At 43.7% G+C, this 19323-nt stretch overlaps 1 protein-coding gene across 3 annotated transcripts in view; it reads right to left on the bottom strand.

The window, feature by feature from the left end:
• Positions 1–18989, bottom strand: part of Samd13 (sterile alpha motif domain containing 13) — a 35704-nt gene extending 16715 nt beyond the window's left edge. Inside the window, exons 1-2 of one of the 3 annotated variants that reach the window (XM_048453630.3) lie at positions 18712–18989; positions 110–221 (exon numbers count right to left, since the gene is read on the bottom strand). In XM_048453630.3, the coding sequence (XP_048309587.1) occupies positions 110–217 (108 nt within the window). In that variant the 5' untranslated portion in view covers positions 218–221; positions 18712–18989. Of the gene's footprint in view, positions 1–109; positions 222–14378; positions 14465–18211; positions 18685–18711 lie in introns of those variants that run through there. The other 2 variants (XM_048453629.3, XM_048453627.3) reach the window with 2 other exon arrangements.
• Between the last annotated feature and the right edge of the window lie 334 nt (positions 18990–19323).

Below are 19323 nucleotides of genomic sequence, written 5' to 3'. Positions count from 1 at the left end.
GTGTAGGTGCCTCCCGGCCCCCTCACTGCTCTCTGGCCTCCCTCTTCATTCCCTGCTCAGTGTGAACAGAGAGGGAACTGCCATCCTGTGTTTCTGCAGTCTGAGTTACCTGTTCCTGGAAAGCACTGGCTTGCTCCTCAAATCCTGCTGTTCGGAAATAATTGACGACGTCCATCACAGCCCAGTCTGCAGGATCGGGAGGCCTTCCATTTTCCATGGAACTGCAAAACACAGATCCAAGGTGTCAGACTGTGGCACAAATGCAGGGATCGACAGGCTCACTGCCTTGCCCTTAAGGACCAGTCTGAGCCAGCTCACTAGGAGCCTGCTACTCACTTCCCTCAGGGCCTATCCCATTCTACCCACAGAAGGACTTATGATGCTTCTTCTGTGTCTTAGTTTCTTGTGATCATTACTCATACTGGAGTAGCTAATGATTTCTCAGTAAAGTATTTGACTTTTAATGAAAATGGTTCCCACAAATACTGTTTAACTTAGAGACATTTAGAGTGGCCCAGTCACTTTTGGTGGGCTATGGTTTAATATTCCTTCTGCAATTCAGTGTGAATATTTACTTTACAATGTGACTCTAACACAGGTCTCCCAATTCAAAGAAAAAGCCATTTCTCATAGATCATGCTTCTCTGCTGCATTCTGTTCCAACCCCTTCTGACACTCTCTCTACCTGATGAATCCTTACCAGTCCAAGCAATTCAAGGGTTGCCTCTGTGTTAAGATACTTCCTGGCATCAGGAAGTACTTAATTTATAATCTGTTCCAAAACCCAATACTTCATTCAGATGACCACTGTAGCACCTTCTACGGTGGGTTAAAGAGATGTGGGGCAGAGACACACATCTGAACTTGGCCAGTCCTCACTGTATTATTCTAAGTGTCAAGTATACACTTAAGGAAGTCAGTCAACATTGTTCAGAATGAATGACAGCGATTAAACAGATGAAAATCAGGCATGTTTGAGAGGCTTGGGTAGCTCTTCTTCCTGGGTTCAGAGAGAAGGGACAGAGGTACAGCGGTGAGAGAGAAGCAAAGCTCTGCAGTTCTGGGACTCTCCCTCACTTCATACTTATTTCAGGAGCACCCGTCTAAACCTCATCCACGGCCATTCCCAGAGGGGCCAGCTGATCACATTGTTTCCCTGATCAAATCCTTCAAAGGCTTCCTGTTCCTGTGGCAAATTCCCATGAGCTGAACGGACACCCTAGGGGACAAAGACCTCCACTCTCCACTTAACAGACACCTATGGGACAAAGCCTCCACTCTCCAACTAGAAACGCAGTTGGGAGTAAAAGGCACAGCAAGCCTTACGTGCCCTGCAGCGTTTCAGGGTGGACACTGATCAACAGCGTGCTGCAGATGGAAGCCACAAGTTATACAACAGCTAGGGAGGACACAAACACTGTGCTGGGACACAGCAGGCCTAGGGAGTTTCAATGTATAAAGAAGTCAGGAGAAGATTATTCATTCCAAGCTCTGTGGTAGGGATGCAGTCAGCCAAGGAGCCTTGATGATCCTGGAGACCACACTGAGGAGTCCATACTAGGAAATCAGCAAACAACCTTCTAGGAAGGAGTGGCCTAGTCAGAGCCACAGTTTGAGGAGTATGGAAGAGGAACGAGGAGGGGAGAAAGAATGGGAGCGTGAACTTACTGCAGTCATCTCTGCAGAAATCACAATCTCAGACTAGGAGAGTAACTAGGGAAAAGAAAGAACTCAGACCAGAGCAGTGGCTATAACAACAAGAAGACCACGGCTAAAACACTAATGGACAGAATCGCCACAGTCTGATAGGCTCAGTGGAGGGCTGAATGATGGTGGTACCGTCACTGAGACAGCGCCCCTGAGTTTTTGTCATGAGAGGATTTAACGGGTCTGGAACTCAAAGCAGAGGAGAGAGCTGGAGCTCAGCTGGGAGACAGAGGCTCTGATGACCCCCAGCGTGGTGAGAAGAATGGGGTTCTGGAATTAGGATTGGCACAGCTCAACACTCAGTACAAGTTGAGAAGATCTTTGCTGTTCTTAGAACAAAATGCCTACCTAGACTTTGATCGAGGTCTCTACACATCTAAAAGGCCAGAATCTAAGAAAAATATCTCATTCAAAGCAAGAACCTTAATTACAAACAAACAATTACAACTACAAAAACCAACCAACCAACCAAATAAGCAGATCAATCAAATTAGCCAATGGACATGCAATTGGCCATTTTCTCAGTAGTGCTTAATTTACAAGCATTTACAACCAATGTCTTCTGGTTACAAGAGTTTCCTTCCTGAGTTTAAGCAGTGTGTGCTTGTGTCTTAGGTTTTTTTTTTTATAGCTGTGAAAAAGCACCATGACCAAAAGAAGAGAAAAGGGTTTATTTGGCTTATACTTCTATACCATAGTCCATCATGAAAAGAAGTCAGGGCAGGACCCAAAGCAGAGCAGTGGGGAAGTTCTGATCACTAGCTTGCTCCCATGGCTCATTTAGGTTTTTTAGATCCTGGGACCAAATGCCTAGGGTAGTGTCACTCACAATGGTCCAGGCTCTCTGACACCAATCCTTAATCAAGAAAACGCCCATGGACTTGTCTCAATTGTTGCCTCAAAAGAAATAATCTCAATTGCTTTTTCCCTCTTCTCAGATAACTCCAGCTTGTAACAAGTTGACAACACACAAAACAAAACAACAGCAAAACAACGACAACAGCCTGTGTGGTTGTGCATACAGGACTTCCTACCACGTAGCAAGCAAGTGCTATGTACTGAAAGAAGCGGCTCGTTTTCACAGCACTAATTATACATCTTTATACCCATGCTGACAGGGTAATGATCCATGTGCTGAGATTTTCCGTCATTCTGGATAACAAACAAAAATGAGCTGACATTGAGAAACCCCTTCAAGGCTCTGCGCTCCTTCCCTCTCTTGGTTATGATGGCTGAAGAATGATTCTGCAAGGCGGTGGTGGCGCATGCCTTTAATCCCAGCATTTGGGAGGCAGAGGCAAGCAGATCTCTGTGAGTTCAAGGGCAGTCTGGTCTATGAGAGCTAGTTCCAGAACTGGCCCCAAAGCTACAGAGAAACCCTGTCCCAATAAATAATTACATAAGTAAATAAATAAATAAGAAAAGATTCAAGACCAAATAGTGTCTGACACTGGGTATGTTTGGAGGATGAATGTACTTGGCTATTTGCTTGCTGGGCAAGTACTATGTCAGCTTCAATGACTTTTCTGTTGCCAACCTGAGATACTCAACTTTATTCCATTATGAATGGACCATTCCCTTCATATATTATAAAGCACAAATCAGAGTACAGAAGAAATTTAAATTGTGCTGTTCAAGACACTTCTGAGATGGTGACTCCATTGCGGTCCTAGATTTGCACTGATAAATTGAGAGAGCAGACAGAAGTGTGTTGTGGTTCCTTTAATATTTATTATTTACTGTCACAGTGGAGCCTTTCTTTAAAAATCCACATGAATTTAGTAAAATTTTCAGTATTTTATAGGCATGATGTCTTCAAAAATACATATGTATATTATGCTTTTTTCAAAAATAGTATCAAGAAAGAAAGGGGCAGAATTTGTCTTCAGTTTTGTCACTTTATCAAGTCAATGTTTCCATTTAACCTTGTAGCCCATGGGCATATTGTTAGAAACATCATGTTCCAGAGAACACTATATCATGAGTGAATAAATCACACTAGAAAATCTTAATGAAGTAACTCACTTTCAAGAAGTAATAAAGAGCAAGGTGGTGGTGGCACATGCCTTTCATCCTAGCACTCAGGAGGCAAACAGGCAGATCTCTGAGTTTGAGGCCAGCCTGATCTACAGAGTAAGTTCCAGGACAGCTAGGGCTACTCAGAGAAACCCTGTCTCAAAAAGAAAGAGAGAGAGAGAGAGAGAGAGAGAGAGAGAGAGAGAGAGAGAGAGAGAGAGAGAGAGAGAGAAAGATCTAAAGATATAATAATCCTGATAGATATACACTCAATGAAAATCTGGCAGCCACATACAAATTTACCGAGAAGTTATTATGAACTTTCTCATATGGGTACAAACATAGCTTAATAAGACTGGTATGCTGCCTACTACACCCAGCAGACAATACATCAGAATTTAAGTGCTGATAAAAAAGTTTCCATTACTTTTTCCATGGAGGCCAGGAAAAAATAGTAGAAACATTCTCAGAATCTAGCTCATGTGGGTTTTATGGTGTTTATGACTGACAGACTCCAGAGGCTGGTCAGAACTTAAAGGTTATGATGGCTAACCTTTATTGTTTTTGCACACCTCTGGGAATGTAGGTGAGGGCATTCCCAGACACACACACATACACACACACACACACACACACACACACACATAAGACACACACACACACACACACACACACAGAGGGGGGAGGGGGTTCTTTTAGTAAATTCTAATATACTAAATTTTTCAAGACTTAATATTCAGTTGATATTCACTTAGATGTGTTATAAACCCATTCTTTCACAATTCAAAGGGGTGATCAACAATGCAAAGTCAGTGAAATCTGTTGCTCTTGAGTCCGGAAATTTGGATTAGAAAAACTGGGGATTGTTTGTGGGAAGAACTTGAAAACACGTGGAGGTAAAGACTGGAGGGGTTCTAGAACGCTCTATGAAGAAAGAGTCTGATGGACAATCAGAAGCTTCTTGGAGAGCTGAGAAAACTTCAGACAGTCAATGCTGTGGTCGGAAAGTCCGGGATGAGAACTATAATGGCATCAGATTAGAGGCCTTCAGGCTATTTTCTGGCAAAGAACTTGTCTGCATCTTGTCTGTGCCTTGAGACTCTACAGGAGGCTGAATTTAAAGGCAATGGACTAATTAATCCATTAATTAAGGGAAGGATATCTTACAGCCACTTGGCATCAGTGCTGTTACAAGGCTAATGATTTATTGGGAAGGGCCACACTGAAAATTGGGAGCAAAAGCAGAGTGGATGGATTTGAAATGCCTGTAGATTGCCCAGAAAAGGCGTGTGTTCAATGCTGGGACCAAAGAAATGGTAGTTGTTAGAGATTAGGCACTAAAAAGAAACCAAGTACATTGTCTTGAGCGGTCAGAGAGAAGCCTTGCAGACACTTCATGAAAAGACATGGTCACTGGGACAAGATGTAGATTTGTCCGACAGACGTTCCCTGGAGAAGTGACACTCGAGGGTGTCCTTTCTGCACCAGTGGATGTGGGTACAGTTTCCTGGGATGCAGAGGCCACAGCAATCACAGCCCAAGAGAGCTGCCTGCTTCTGGAGCAGGAGGCCGACACTCACGCCGCTGCGCCTCACTGGTGTGGCAGACAGGTAGGAAGAAATACCGGAGAACCACAGAGCCTTCTGGAGAGCAGGCAGTGCATGGCAGGATGGGACTCCCTGTGGACAGCTCCCGGGAGAGCTAGAACATCCCAAGAATGTGATGAACGTCTGTCAGGAAGAGCTGTGGTAGCAAGTGGTGCAAGGTCAAGAGATGGGCCACGTGGCCTGTACTGGCAAGAGCACGGGGCAAGGCTGCCTGAGCTCTTTGGACCTCAGCATCCTTCTACCCTGAACAAGTTACAGACTTGACATCTGCCCTACCAGGCTTTGGTTTTACTTTGGGTCCATTTGTCTCTAGTCTCCAAATAGCTCATCTTTTAACTGGGACTCTCTCCTGGGCCACTGCGTATTATAAGAATGCAATTTTCAAGCTATGTTCATGGGGGCTCACAGGTTAAGGGTTAGGTCAAGTCTCAGAGGAAAGTTTGGACTTAAACTTTTGAACAGTGTTGAAACTGTCAAGAGTTCAGTCTTCCCTGATTTGACTGGGTGCATCTTGTATTACGGGATGGTTGTGAGCCTCTGGGGACCAGAGGTGGAGGGTTTTGATTTGGGGTGAAGGACACCATTTCCCAGAGGCTCATGTGATGCATCATACAAAAGTGACTGGATGCTGAGAGATTTAACTTGGCCACTGAAATAATCCATTGGTGGGTTCATAATTTGACGGCATTGCTGGCAGGTGACTGCATTAAGGGGTGGGTTAGTCAGAGGAAGCTGGTCATTGAGGGGGTGTCACAGAAAGTTAAATCTTGCCCTGCATTCTTCCTGACTCTACTTAGTCACCATGGGTTGACAGACTTCACCACTGAGCATGCTTATCACCATGATGCTGTGTCTTCCCTCATGGAGACAGGTGACTATGACTGAAACCTCTCGGATACATGACCCCAAATAAACCCCTCTTGGTTTTGAGCTTGTATTTCACAGGTATTTGGCACACAAATGAAAGCTTGCCAAGGACACTTTGGATAAATACAATCTATATGAATCTCACAGCTTTTTTTAAACCATTACATCTATCCTTCAATTTAGGAGAAAAAAAAAGGCACTTTAGATCCTGGCTGTGATTATGACAATATATCTCTCACATTGCTTTTTGTGAAACTATTTCTAAATGTTGCTTACTTTTGCACTCAAAAATGTACTCTTATTTTGAACTGACTTTATTTTTATGACTTATTTTTAAATCAAATTACCCTACTTCTTGCCCATGTTTTAAAATAGCCTTCGGCTAAAAGTAATTTAACTCTGATTCTAATAAATTAATATTGATCTCCTTGCTTATGAGAAACCTAAGAACGAAGCCACTAAAGGAGCTATAGCTTCCTCTCCATTTCCCCGCTTCCCTCATCATATCAACAAGCAGAGATCTGACTAGAGGCTGGCTCAGGAAAGGAAAGAATGCCTCAAAGGTTGACAAGACAATTTTAGTTTAAAAATATTCTGGTAAATAAGGGTTGAGTGCACTTAGCTGCGGCACATCACGTGACGAGGAGTGCTGGGAAGCAAATAACTCGTCAAACTTCCTCTCTGTTCCGAGTTCCGAGCTTAGCATCCAGAGGTTTAATCCCAGCAGCCCTGATTTGTACTGAAACCCAAGCGAACAACAGCCTTGATTTCCCCACGCCCAGACTTTTGTTTATGCCACTCAAATCCTCTCCTCTATCTCTCTTACAGACTTTAAGGGCCCTACTCACCTGTTTTTAAAGTAGCAGCTAAATGCCCCCTTCTGAATATCTTCAGCAAATGTTTAATTGCAATTATCAATGAATAAATCTTAACTAGGATGAGGTATTTTTAACTCTGTGATGGTGCAGACACTTGACAAACACTGGAAGCCCACAGCCTGGTGAAAGGAAACCAGTTTGACAGCAAACCAGTACTTCCGGAGCTGGCTGGGAATGTGATTACAGTATTTCCAACTGTAAACTATGTGAACTCCAAATGCAGACCAGACAAGAAAAACTTGTGTTCAACTGGAGATACAAAAAGTAAAAATTGCATAATAGGTTTATAAAACACATGCCAAAAACGTAAAATACCTCAATAATGTTATGTTGATAACATAGTTAAATAAAATACATTACTAAAATTTTTTTCATCTGTTTCACAAATGTCCTCCAGAAAAATTTTAAAGTACTTGAGTGGCTCAAAATTTATTCCTACAGGACAACATATGTACATACATACACACACACACACACACACACACACACACACACACACACACTGAGTTGCTGACATATACAGTGTTTGCTAGAAAATAATGATGAACTCTTTTCCAAAGACACCTACATTCCGGAGCACTACTGTCTTAGTGATCCACACCCTTCATAATGACCGCTAGTTTCATATTTTAAAACATTTGCCAAGTGAATGAGTTTGTGATTGTGACTTGATTTGCTTTTTCTTGGGCACAGATCATCTTGAGTACCTCCTCCCATGCTAACTAGCCATATAAACATCATATTCTGGGGAGTGAGTGTTCCTGCTGGGGCTAGTTTTCTGTTTGTTTATCATATAGCTCTGTGTTTTTACTGTTGAAGATCACAAACATAAAACCCATTTCCTCTTGCCCTTCAGAGACGGTCAAATGGAATCAAAGCTTCGGTTGTTGTCATGCCAACATCTAATCGACACAGATACAAAATCATCAAAATCTTAACAAGGATCCATATTAGAAATCTAACAGTTTTGTGGATCAAATTTGAGAAATTTTTGTGGGGACCCACAGATATGAGTCTTGTTCCCCTTTGACCGGAGGTCAGAGAGTTTGAGCTTCTCTTTGCTCTTTCAGAGTTGTTGACAGCAGGTGTGGCTACACTCCCTGACCCAGGGTGTAGCTACTCGGTGGGTGTTTTAGACGTTAAGATGGCCCATAGAGGTGGATCCCCTCCACCCTGACCAAAGGTCAGAGCATTCAGGTCTATTCCTACTCCTTCATTTTAAAATAGGAGGGTTGACATAGGGAGTGGCAGCCTACAGGATACTTGGTCTAGGGTGTGTTCACTGCACGTCCTACCCAAAACACCAAATGCTTTACTCAGGAAATAGTGGCTTGATATCTCAAGTACTGAAGCAAGTAACTGTTCTGGTTGTCCTTTGTGTTGTGTTAAAGCAGCCTTTTGCCTCCCCCCCCTCCACTTTTGTTCTGGGGTATAAGAGCATATGAAAATTAAATGCAGGCAAATTCAGTACTCACTGAGTTGCCCTCCTGGTTCTATCCTACATTTCTCCGTTTCTTTCATATCTCTGTTCTTCCTACCTAACATTTCTAATCCACACACACCCTAACCTGGAACATACGAACCCGTAGTGGCTGGACCACAACAGAAGTCACCCTGAAATGTGAACTATGACAGGAGTGAATGCAAGATGCAGGCAAGGAAGAGAACTCCTCTATGGTGTTTGTTTAAAACTGTCAAAGTATCATACGAAAATGTCCTTGTGTGAAACAGTACCACACACAGTGAATAATGAACAAGCACAAGGAAAATGTCTTAGAAATATCAAGAATATGTTTTAGTGTGTATCCTTTCCCTTTTAGGTCAATATGCCTAAAAAACTAAACACCTGAAGTTGGAGTTTCAACCCTCCTCTCTCCTAGCCAAGACAAAAAACCCAGTACAACATTGAGACAAGTCTGCTCCAAAATGCCTACAACCAGACTCACTCCAGCCTATGGAACTGTTGTAGCTCAGAATCCGCCTGGGAGGAAAAGGAGCTATCTTAGATTTCAAACAGCTGAGTTCAGATCTCAGATTTGACACTTTCCCATGTGATTTTTAAATAAAAACTATTTCACATAGCTACTTTTCTGGCCCCTGATTAGTCATGTTAAATGCCGTAATATATTTAAATATCAAACACTGCAGTAATTAGATGGAACAATATTTGTGAAGGCATGACTCGCAGTAGGTAGGCATGACTCGCAGTAGGTACTGTGACGCTGTCTGACTTGGAACACAATGACTGCCATCGTAATTCACTGAATAATTCATTACACACATGCTTTCTTTTGAACCTTGTAACTCCAACCTTTCCTTTATTGTCAAGACAATCAAAGCGGGGATAAATTAAGTGAGTGTTATTCTTCTGATAGCTAAGAAGCAAAATCAAGGAGCCGTCCAAGTGTTCTGAACATATTGACTCGATTCAAAGTCTCAGGCACAACCTTCAGTGTCAGGCTTGCTGGCCTCTGGCTTCCTGCCATGGGTTGAGAGCTGCTTTTTCCCAAAGGGAGACACATCTTCTTTCCTGACTTTCTTCCTTCTCACAAAGTGGTCTTTAAAAAGTAATTTCAGACTTCAAGAAAATTGAAGAACAGTGCAAATATCTCATATATCTTTTACCTAGATTCTCCAATTTGTTAATATTTTACAACATTTACTTTCTTCTTCTTCTTTCTCTCTGTCTTCTGTAATATATAAAGCAAGAAGCAAAAGAAAGAAGACAAAGAACTCACCAGGTTGATATAGTTTTAAAATGTACGGTCCTTTTACAGTTTTAAGCAGAAAGGACCAATATCCAAAATGTAAATGAGTAGCAATGCCTAGAATTTACAGCATCACATACCCTCAAGTACAGGCTTGCTTAGAATGACTTCAGCTCCCAGTAAGGGATGAGTTTGTGCTTTGGCAAACTTTTGACAGTATCCAGAGGCATGCTTGATTGCCATGATGGAGATTAGGGATAATGGAGACCACTAGCAGAGGCTGCAGATGCTACAGACATCTTACAGCCACATCCTAAGACTTGATGTTTCATGACTTTAGAAAGTCTACATGATACCCTAAGTCAAGCAAGTGGTCACGTGGGTTGAATGAAATGCCTACTTCCAATCCAAGCGGATAATGAAGGCCACATTCATTCTTCTACTCTTGTAAGACAACTGAACAAGCAGACAATATAAAGTAATATGTCACTCAAAACATTGGCCATAGTTCCTAAAGAATCATGACCCTGAAAGAAGGGAAAGAAGAAAGGTAAGACCATTGACTTAGATTCTGGAGAGGGTTTTCAGTAAGCATTCTGGACAGTTAGGAGGAGAGAAAGACATGTAGAGACTAACTCAAAAGACCTGCAGAGGGTTTCCCTGGAGTGTTCAGCAAAATTCTCATCAGTATTTCTGTGGAACTTTCTGAGGCTGGGGCAAAAAAATTCACCCAGAAGTACTAGAGGGAAAAAAATCATCGGAGATCATGCATGGGCAAAATAGTGCCTTTTCTAACCTGTCAGCTAGGAAAATCTCATAACTCAGGAGCACCAGAATAGTACAAAGGAGGGTTCTACTTCAGTAAAAGGTCAGGAAACAGACCTAGACCAAATGCAGCTTTGGTCCTGGCTCAGAAAACTAAGAAGGGACAAGGAATGATGTAGTCCAGATTCTAAAATGTTGCAGACTCTACTAAAAAGTGATTAGAAATAAGTTTAGTGAAGCTGTAGAAAATAAGACCACACACAGAATCAACTGTAGCTCTGTAGACTAACAGCAAATTATTGGCAATTCGAAGAGCAATAACAACCATCATATCATAAAAACAAGAAAGATCCAGGGACACACCAGGCAAAAAGCCCGGCATTCCCAAGTCTATACAACATTATGAGCAGAAGTTAAAGAGCCAGGTGAATGTGCTCACTTGTTGGAGACACAGTATCCTCACTGTATCAGTCCTCCCCAAACCAGTTTATGCAAATGCTAATTAAAATGTCACCAGGTTTTCCCAATGTAAATACCACTAGATTTCTTTCCTATCTCCCTCCCTTCCTTCCTTGCTTTCTCCCCGCCCCTCGGGGTGGGGGGGGGGAGATAGCCAATTCTAAAATCATAAGGAAATATAAAGAATCAAATGTACCACGGAAACGAAGAGCAAAGCTAGTTAACACTACCTAATTTGAGGCCACAGTTAACAAAGCTCTAGTTATCAATGCAGTGCTACACTGGTACACATATATGTAAACAATCAGTGAATCAGATAGTCATAGACCCACACATAGAATCAATTATTTGTCAAAAAATGTTGCAGAAGCATTTGAACAAATGGTGCTAGATAATTTGGCTATCTACAGTAAAAAAAAAATCACCATCACACACACACACACACACACACACACACACACACACACACAAACAAAACATGTTAATATTTATTTCCCTATCCAAATGAAAATGAATTTGAGAGGTTTTAGAGATGCCTCAGTGGTTAAGAGTGCTTACTGCTCGTCCAGAGGACCTGGGCTTGGTTCCCAGCACCCACACTGGGCAACTCTCAACAGCCTGGAACTCCAGCTCCAGGGTCACACACCTTCTTTTGGTCTCCACAGGCACCTACGTGCATGCTCACATACCCACACAGATATTCACGTACATACATATAAAATAAATCATTTAAGAAAAACCCAACTAACTTAAACATCATAGTTCTAAATCCCTAAAGTTAAAATGATCAAACTTTTAGAAGAAAGTTGCCAAGACTTTGGTCTATGACTTTTTAACTGTGACACCCAAAGCACTGTCCATAAAAGAAAGAAATAAGCAGGACCACAGCCAAATTAGAGACTTTTTTCAATTTCAAAGACTTTAAAAGGAGACCTGTAAAACAAGCCCCAAACATGTCATAATAGAGAACTTGTTGTATTTATAATACATAGAAATCCTGTGGCACAAATTTGAAACAATACTAATCCAATAAACTATGTATTATAGTACATAACAATTCTACCCAACAAATATGAGTAAAAGCCAATAAAAATTGAGGTGAAAGATTTGAACAACAGTTCACCCAAGAAGATACATGGATATCAAATCAACATCAGAGAAGACAGCGAGCATCAAAAGGCATTAGCGAAATCAGAGCGAAACCCTCATCGCTATCTCTAACAGGGAAAGATTTCATGAGGAAAGGTGACGGCTGAGATATGCACTATTGATAGCAATGGATTTGGAAAAGGCTTGTTACAAAGTCTAACATATACCTATCATATAGCCAAGCACTCTAATTCCTTCCTCAGTACATACACAATGAAACAAGCACCTATTCACATAAAGATCTGAACATGGACAATCAAAGCAACTTCACTTTGGATAATACCTACAGAAATGGAAACAACTCCATTCTCTGTCACCATGTAGTTAGATAAATATTTGTGTGCCTAGGTAATAAAATAATACTCTGTAGTAAAAAGCAATGAACTTAGCTGGTACGGTAGTGCATGCCTTTAATCCCAGCACTTGGGAAAAAGAGGCAAGTTTACACAAGTTCCAGCAAGCAATGGTGTTATAGTGAAACACTGAATTAAAAAAAGATAATGAACCAGTAATACAATAATAATATGCATAAATTACAGACTATATTGCGATACCAATCTATATAAGTAGGTGCTTTATATACATATTATATATGTACAATGTACATTCACTTATGCAAAATTCTAGCAAAGCCAAACAAGTTTACAATGCCCGTTATCTTAACCATGGCTGCCTGGGGATATGGACGCAGGAAACAGGAAGGGGAGACTCTATGGGTTATGAGGAAAGTGGAGATGAGGTGTCTGTTCATTATGTCAATGGTGGCAGTAGCCTGACGGGTACAAAAATGCTAAAACTTACCCAAATTTATCTCGTAAGCACAGGCAATTTGCTATATACATGCATTATATTTCAATGAAGTTTTTATTGATGGGGATTAAATCTAGGCTCCACACTCGCTAGGTAAGCACTGGGCTGCCTCTGCCTTCTTCTTTTCCCTTCCGTTATTGAGACAGGGCCACACTAAGTGGCTCAAGCTGGCCTTGGACTTGCTCTAGAACCCATGTTGGGTCTTCTATCTGTCTCAGCCTCCTGAGCAGCTGGCTCCACAGGCCTTCACTACAGGTTTGACTACAGTTGTCCCCTTTACAGCTACAGAGATGAAGTGAGAAGAAGAGTTTCATCGGGGACACTAGTCAAATTCAGCCACACTGAACTGGATAAGAGAGTCGAAAATGTTCCCACCACAGCTCATACTATAGCTTGCCTCTCACAAGTCCCACCCCTAAAGAGCAGGTGCCGCCGTGGCCCGCCCACTTCTCTGCCTCATATCGAAAGGGAAAGATGTCAGCACTGCAGGGGATGCATCAGTTTCTGGAATTGTTTTTTTAAAAAAGAGATTTTTATTAAGTTAATTTTAATCTAATGTTTCTGTGAATTGAAACATACATTCTACTCATAAAACTATAGCGCATGTCTCCGTGTTCACCTATCATGGCTTCTATGGACAAGATGTTAAACAAAAGGACAGAAAGGACATGGTTGACACCCTCCTGGAAGCTTCAGCCCCCCTGTAACCAAGATGGTTACCGTTTCAATATAATTCCCCAATGAGCACAATGGAGTCAGAGATGTCCTGCAAGTTAGCTTTTCCAATGTTCTGGAAATGGTGAGACACACAACTCCCCTGTGTGTTCCTAAGAAGAATCGGACACATAACCCTTAGCAAACATAACCGGGAGTGCCACCTGTGAGGACAGTATTCAAAGAGACCTCCTCTGTATGCACCGAAGTAGTCCACCTTCAAGGAAAAATTAAAAAATCAGGCAGAGAAGTTGTTAATCTTTGCACCTGACGAAAGCAAGCTTCTCCTCCCCGCCCCTCCCCCCCCACACCGGCCACTGTCACTCTTAGCTTTGAAGTTGGAGTTGGTGTTATTAAAACGAACACAAACATCAGCCTCTATTCTGCCCCCACCCTAGCAGCCTATGAACTTGGGAATCCACCTGCTCAGACTTCGTCTCATGTGAGAATGTAGGGCTTAATTCCTCAAGCCTCTGATCCATAGCGTGACACTATCAGCCTTCCATGTGTCTTGACTCTGAAAGCTCCCACTTGTCAGAGAGCTGGACTACAGACTGGAGTTAAAGTGGGAAAGGTGGCCACTGTAGATGAACGGACCCCCCCCCAATGCTGTACTACAGTAGATAAGAAGAACAACACCAGAAACCAGGTCCCTGTGTTGTTGGCAGAAGCAGAACTCAGAAGCCGGCCTCACTTACTTTTTGACACCGACACAGCCATGTCCCTTGCTGTCCATGTCAACAGAGAGCATGGGAAGGCTTGCAGGGCTCCTTTACTTCCGCAACTAATCAATAAGGGAGAAAAGCTTGGGTTTAATTCTTAGAAAGGGAGAGAATACATATTCTCAAGTAGAAACCGAATGGTCCTTTTACAGCTTCACACAGTCCCCTGATGCCTGTTTAAATCTCCAGTCCCCAGTGACTGGAGAGAGAGGATAGGCCCGAAGGGCTGGGTGATGGGCTGGGTGCTTTCATTTGACAGTAAGAAGGTGTAAATGGAACTGAAGCCTCCTTCCAAACCAGGGCTGGGGTCCACAGGACTGCTCCCTGAAGACACTGCAACTCAGACTCCAACTGGGGAAAACCAGCCTCTCTTTCCGGCCTCCTCCCAGCATGGGCTGTGTTTCTTTTTCTCCTTTTTTCCTTTCTTTTGCTTTTTGTTTGTTTGTTTGTTTGTTCAGTCCCCTTGCTTCTAGCTATCAATGAAATGCAGAAGGGAATTAATTCAAGTTTTTGTCAGAAAGTGTTTCGCTACCTCATAGTTTCATCAAAACTCTGGGAGATGGCCATGCCGACTTAAAGAAGAAAGTGCTCTCTCTCTCTCTCTCTCTCTCTCTCTCTCTCTCTCTCACACACACACACACACACACACACACACAAAATCAGATAGCTTAGCACAGAAAGGTTGATGGTGGGGGTGGGGAAGTCAGCCCATCAGATTTACATACAATCATCAAAACATTTGAGATACAATAACACCCATGACTGTCTTTACATTTATCATCTGAGGAACATATGAAAAAAAAAAAACCTCACAACTCACATACAATTAGCAAAATGGGGGGGGGGGAGGGCTGCTTTAAAGAAAAGAAAAATCAAAACAAAAAGCCTGGTCCAGAGTTTCTTCTTACTCAGCTGAAGCCATAAATTAAATACACTTCCTCTCTAATCACTTTAGACGTCGGCACTCCTCCTCCAGGGGTTACTGTGACATGGCAAGAACATCATTCAATATAGTCACAAGATGCTATCGTTCTTCCAGAAGTGGAGGATAGCAGGCGTGGGATAATCTCCACTCCTGACACACACACACACACACAAACACACACTTCCAGTTGCTAAGTCGCTTAGATCACTGCCAAAGAAACCCAACACTTAATATACATAGAGCTATCGCATCCATCCACAGTCAGAGCAGACAGGGAGAACGTGCTGCCGCTCCAGCTACAAGAACAGCACTTTAGTTGGGAACTGTTTTACATTCATCGTTTGCTAAGCATCCCAGAAACAAAACAAAACGACTCACGGCGGCTCTCTACGACAGCACACTACATTGTCTTATTATCACTACTATTATTTTTCTTTTCTTTTTTCCCTGAAAGAGTAAGAAGAAAACCTACCTAGAAGCAACTAAAACGTATCATTTTTATAGGCTTATCAAGAACTGCCAAAAAAACCCCAATGTTTTCTCTGGCAAAGGAATTCAATAAGGAGGTACAATTTGACACAGTGAAATAAAACCAGGCTGGCTCTCAGCCAACATGACGTTAGGAATCACACACAAGCCGCAACTGCTTTCTGGTTCATGGCTGACTTTTTAAAGCTACAGCGTGCCTGTTCACTTTGGCTAACTACCGTCAGCACAATTAGTGCAAGGGAATGACCACCACTTCCAGACAGGCAGAATTGTTTATGCACACATTTTGTACAACGAAAAAGAAGCAGTCTAAGTAGCCTGTTATTTTCTCCTTCCCTTTCCCTGTTGCCACATAGATCTTTACTGTTGTTCTGCGTAGCCATGCCATGCTGAAAACTATTTCATTTTCTCCCTGTGGGAAAAATCAGAGAAAACCCAGGGCTTACGGGCTACACACAGTGGACACTCGGAAGCTGCTGTCCCACGTTAGTCTTTCTTTCCTAACAGAGGCGTGGATGAAGTTCCCAGAGCTGGCTTTTAAGTAATCCCTTTGTGAGCATAAGGAAAGCTCTGGCGGGCCAGCAAATCCCTTCACTTCACAATATAGGAAGCAGCATCTTTCTGAGAGCACGTATAATAGAAGACCAGTGTTCCTGAAAAAAACGTTCACAGTCCACCCAAGAAAGGCAACCCAAGCCAACCCACACCAAATCTTATTCTACAAAGTTTAATTTTAATGGTTTAGCTCCAGCAAAGTTTAATTTTAATGGTTTAGCTAAGTTTCTTGCCCCCTCCCAATTCAGCCAACACTTCTAACCCATTAGCACTTGGTGTTGCCAAAGTCATATATAATAAATATGTGCCAACCTACCACCATCATTCCAACTCAGGAGGGAAACTTAGTGGTAGGGCGAAGGGTGAGTTTTCCATTGTTACCTGGCAGATCTTACAGGGTCCTGGATTGTCTGGGAACTGCTACTGGGATGGGGAGGGGGGACATTCCTGTCCCATAAGACTCATAAGCATTTGTACATGAGTGGTAAACACACGCCAATCAACATTTCGACACTTTTAGTTCAAGATAATTATCAATTCTCAACACCCTCCCCGCAACAAAAACCCAAGCCAAAAGACAAGGACAAAACAAACTAACAAAATCCACCGAAAACAGGGAGAATTCAAGTTCCTTCCAAGGACCCTGAGAATCCTTGGTCACGTGTGCTGTGTCGATTCTAGGCAGAAGTGAGAAGAAACCGGTCTGCCTCTGCTTTACTAACTCTTAAGGACATTCAGAGATCACAGGTCAACACGTATGATAAAAATTTGGGTCCTGAATTCCTAAGTCACCCCACCCACCCAAACACTTGGTTTCAGGAATGGCTTTAGAAGTTGTCCGTTTCCCAAAGGACCACAACTGAGAAGTATGTCAAAGGCTCTCTTTCCTGGGCTTTGCCACTGCCTCGCTGCAAAAGCGGCCATACATTTTCAGGGACGAATTGTAAGAGCTCAATATTTCTGTGTGTGCATTATCACGAAGGGCCAAAACAAAGGCAATGGGGCGCTAACTCATCAACAGATCCATACTTTGGGACTTGATGTGAAACCTACTTTCCACTACAGCCAAAGGGACTGGCTTTGAATCTTAAGTCTGGTGGGCAGGGGAGCCAGGGACACAGCTCAGGACAGTTCTCACGGCAGCTCTGACTATGCCACTCTCCAAGGGAAAGATGGAGGAACCCTGAGTCTTCCCCAAGTACACTTGCAGGAGGAAGGACGCCCTGAAGTTTCTCTGAGCACCTTCCCCTTCACATAAAAAAGGCCATCCTCCTCTTCCTGCCTAATGTGATCAAAAGTTTGCCTGTTAAATAGATGTGTTTCTGCAAGTGTTAAAGGAAATTGGTCCCATTTCATCAAGCGTGAGCCACAGAGGTGTCCTAACAGATGGTAAAAGGTTTCACTGACCAGCTACTTTATAACTTTGGAAATAAGTTGACATTTGTGAGTGTGTGTATGTGTGTGTGTTTCACCCTCTTATCTTTGCACACTCTAACAAGCACGTTAGCCATTTGCTCTTATAAGGACCTGTATGTTAACATTGCTCTTGTTTGAGGGGAAGCACGTGTGAGTTGTGTGCTGTATGCAAGTGGTGTGTTTTGTGATGATAAAACGTGTTGTGGTGTGTGTGTGTGTTTGGGGGGGGGGGGCGCCCAAACGAGACTTTCTAAGGCAGTACATCTGTACTAAGGTAACTTTGGATAGCCTGGCCTCAAGATTCTAGAACCAAGAACTTTGGGGGCCACTTGAAAGCGCCCTCGGGTGGGGGAGGGGAGGCCAGTCAGGAAGGACGGGAGACTAGGTACTTTGAGAGACGGCTTCTATACTGACCAGCACCCACCTCCAGGAAGCACAGGCGGCCCAGGAAAGCCAGGCTGTGCTGTAGGAACCTTTCGCCTGGTCCCGTGCTGCACCGAAGTCCCCGAGGGCAGGGCTGCACGCGTCCCGAAGGGCGTCTCCAGAGCAGAGGACAGGCGTCCTCCCGGCCAGCGGTCGGCTAAGCAACTCGCGGTGGCGCAGGGGACAGAGGGGAAAGTTTCTGTTGAGATTCGGAGGGAGAACCGGGCGGTCTGCCTTGGGTGGGAGCTCCTAGGGGTGTGGCGCCGAGCCTAGCACCCCGTCCCGTCCCGCCAGCTCTGCCCCGCTCCACTCCAGGTGACAAAGTGCACGTCCGCGGGGCGCCGAACACACGGGGACCGCGGGGCGGGCGTCTGGGGGTAATTTGGATGGTTTTGTTTTGTTTTGTTTTTGTCCTTATCCTGGTGCTCACTGGTTCCTTTCATCCTGGAGAGGAGGGAGGGCGGGCGTGTTCCCAAGACGGCCTGTGAGCCCATCACTTACCTCCCGCCCAGCCGCTCGGTGGCCGCCACGCGCGGAGCCCAGAGAAACGCCGGGCGCGCGCGGCACGCCGGGAGTTGTAGTCCACCGTGGCCCCAGGGGTCTCGGGAGATGGGGGCGGAGAGGGGTGGAGAGGCAGCGACTAAGAAGGAAAGAACTGAATCCGCTGGGATTTCGAGGAGAACGGTTGCCAATGGCTCAAAACTTCCCGGGAGCAGAAGGGATGGGCCCCACCCGGGAAAATCAGTAGAGTGGAGGTTTTCGACTTCACACCATTTTCTTGTGGATAGCCCCGCTGTACTGCGTGAGCCGGCCGTTAGCAACAATGATTTCAGGAGATTTCCCAGGCCAAGTTCCTATTTTGTAGGGCTCCGCTTCCTCTTCACTGTGAACACTTGCCTGGCGTACTTTGCTTAGGGGCTCCTGTTTTCTCGTTGGAGAAAGAGCCTAACTCTCCTTTTACCCACCACTCTACACTCTACAAAGCTCTGTTTACTGCTTCGTTTCAGTCTGTTAGATCCATAAAGCAACTATGGGATTTAAGCAAAGAAAAGCTAAAGACCGTTTTGTGTGTCTGCACCTGAGGAGGTTGGAGTCAGCCCTGCTCAGTCACTT

The sequence above is a fragment of the Myodes glareolus genome, chromosome 17, assembly GCF_982192425.1.
Source record: "Myodes glareolus chromosome 17, mMyoGla1.1, whole genome shotgun sequence".
Lineage (NCBI taxonomy): Eukaryota > Metazoa > Chordata > Mammalia > Rodentia > Cricetidae > Myodes > Myodes glareolus.
This window is presented reverse-complemented; position numbering and strand designations above follow the sequence as displayed.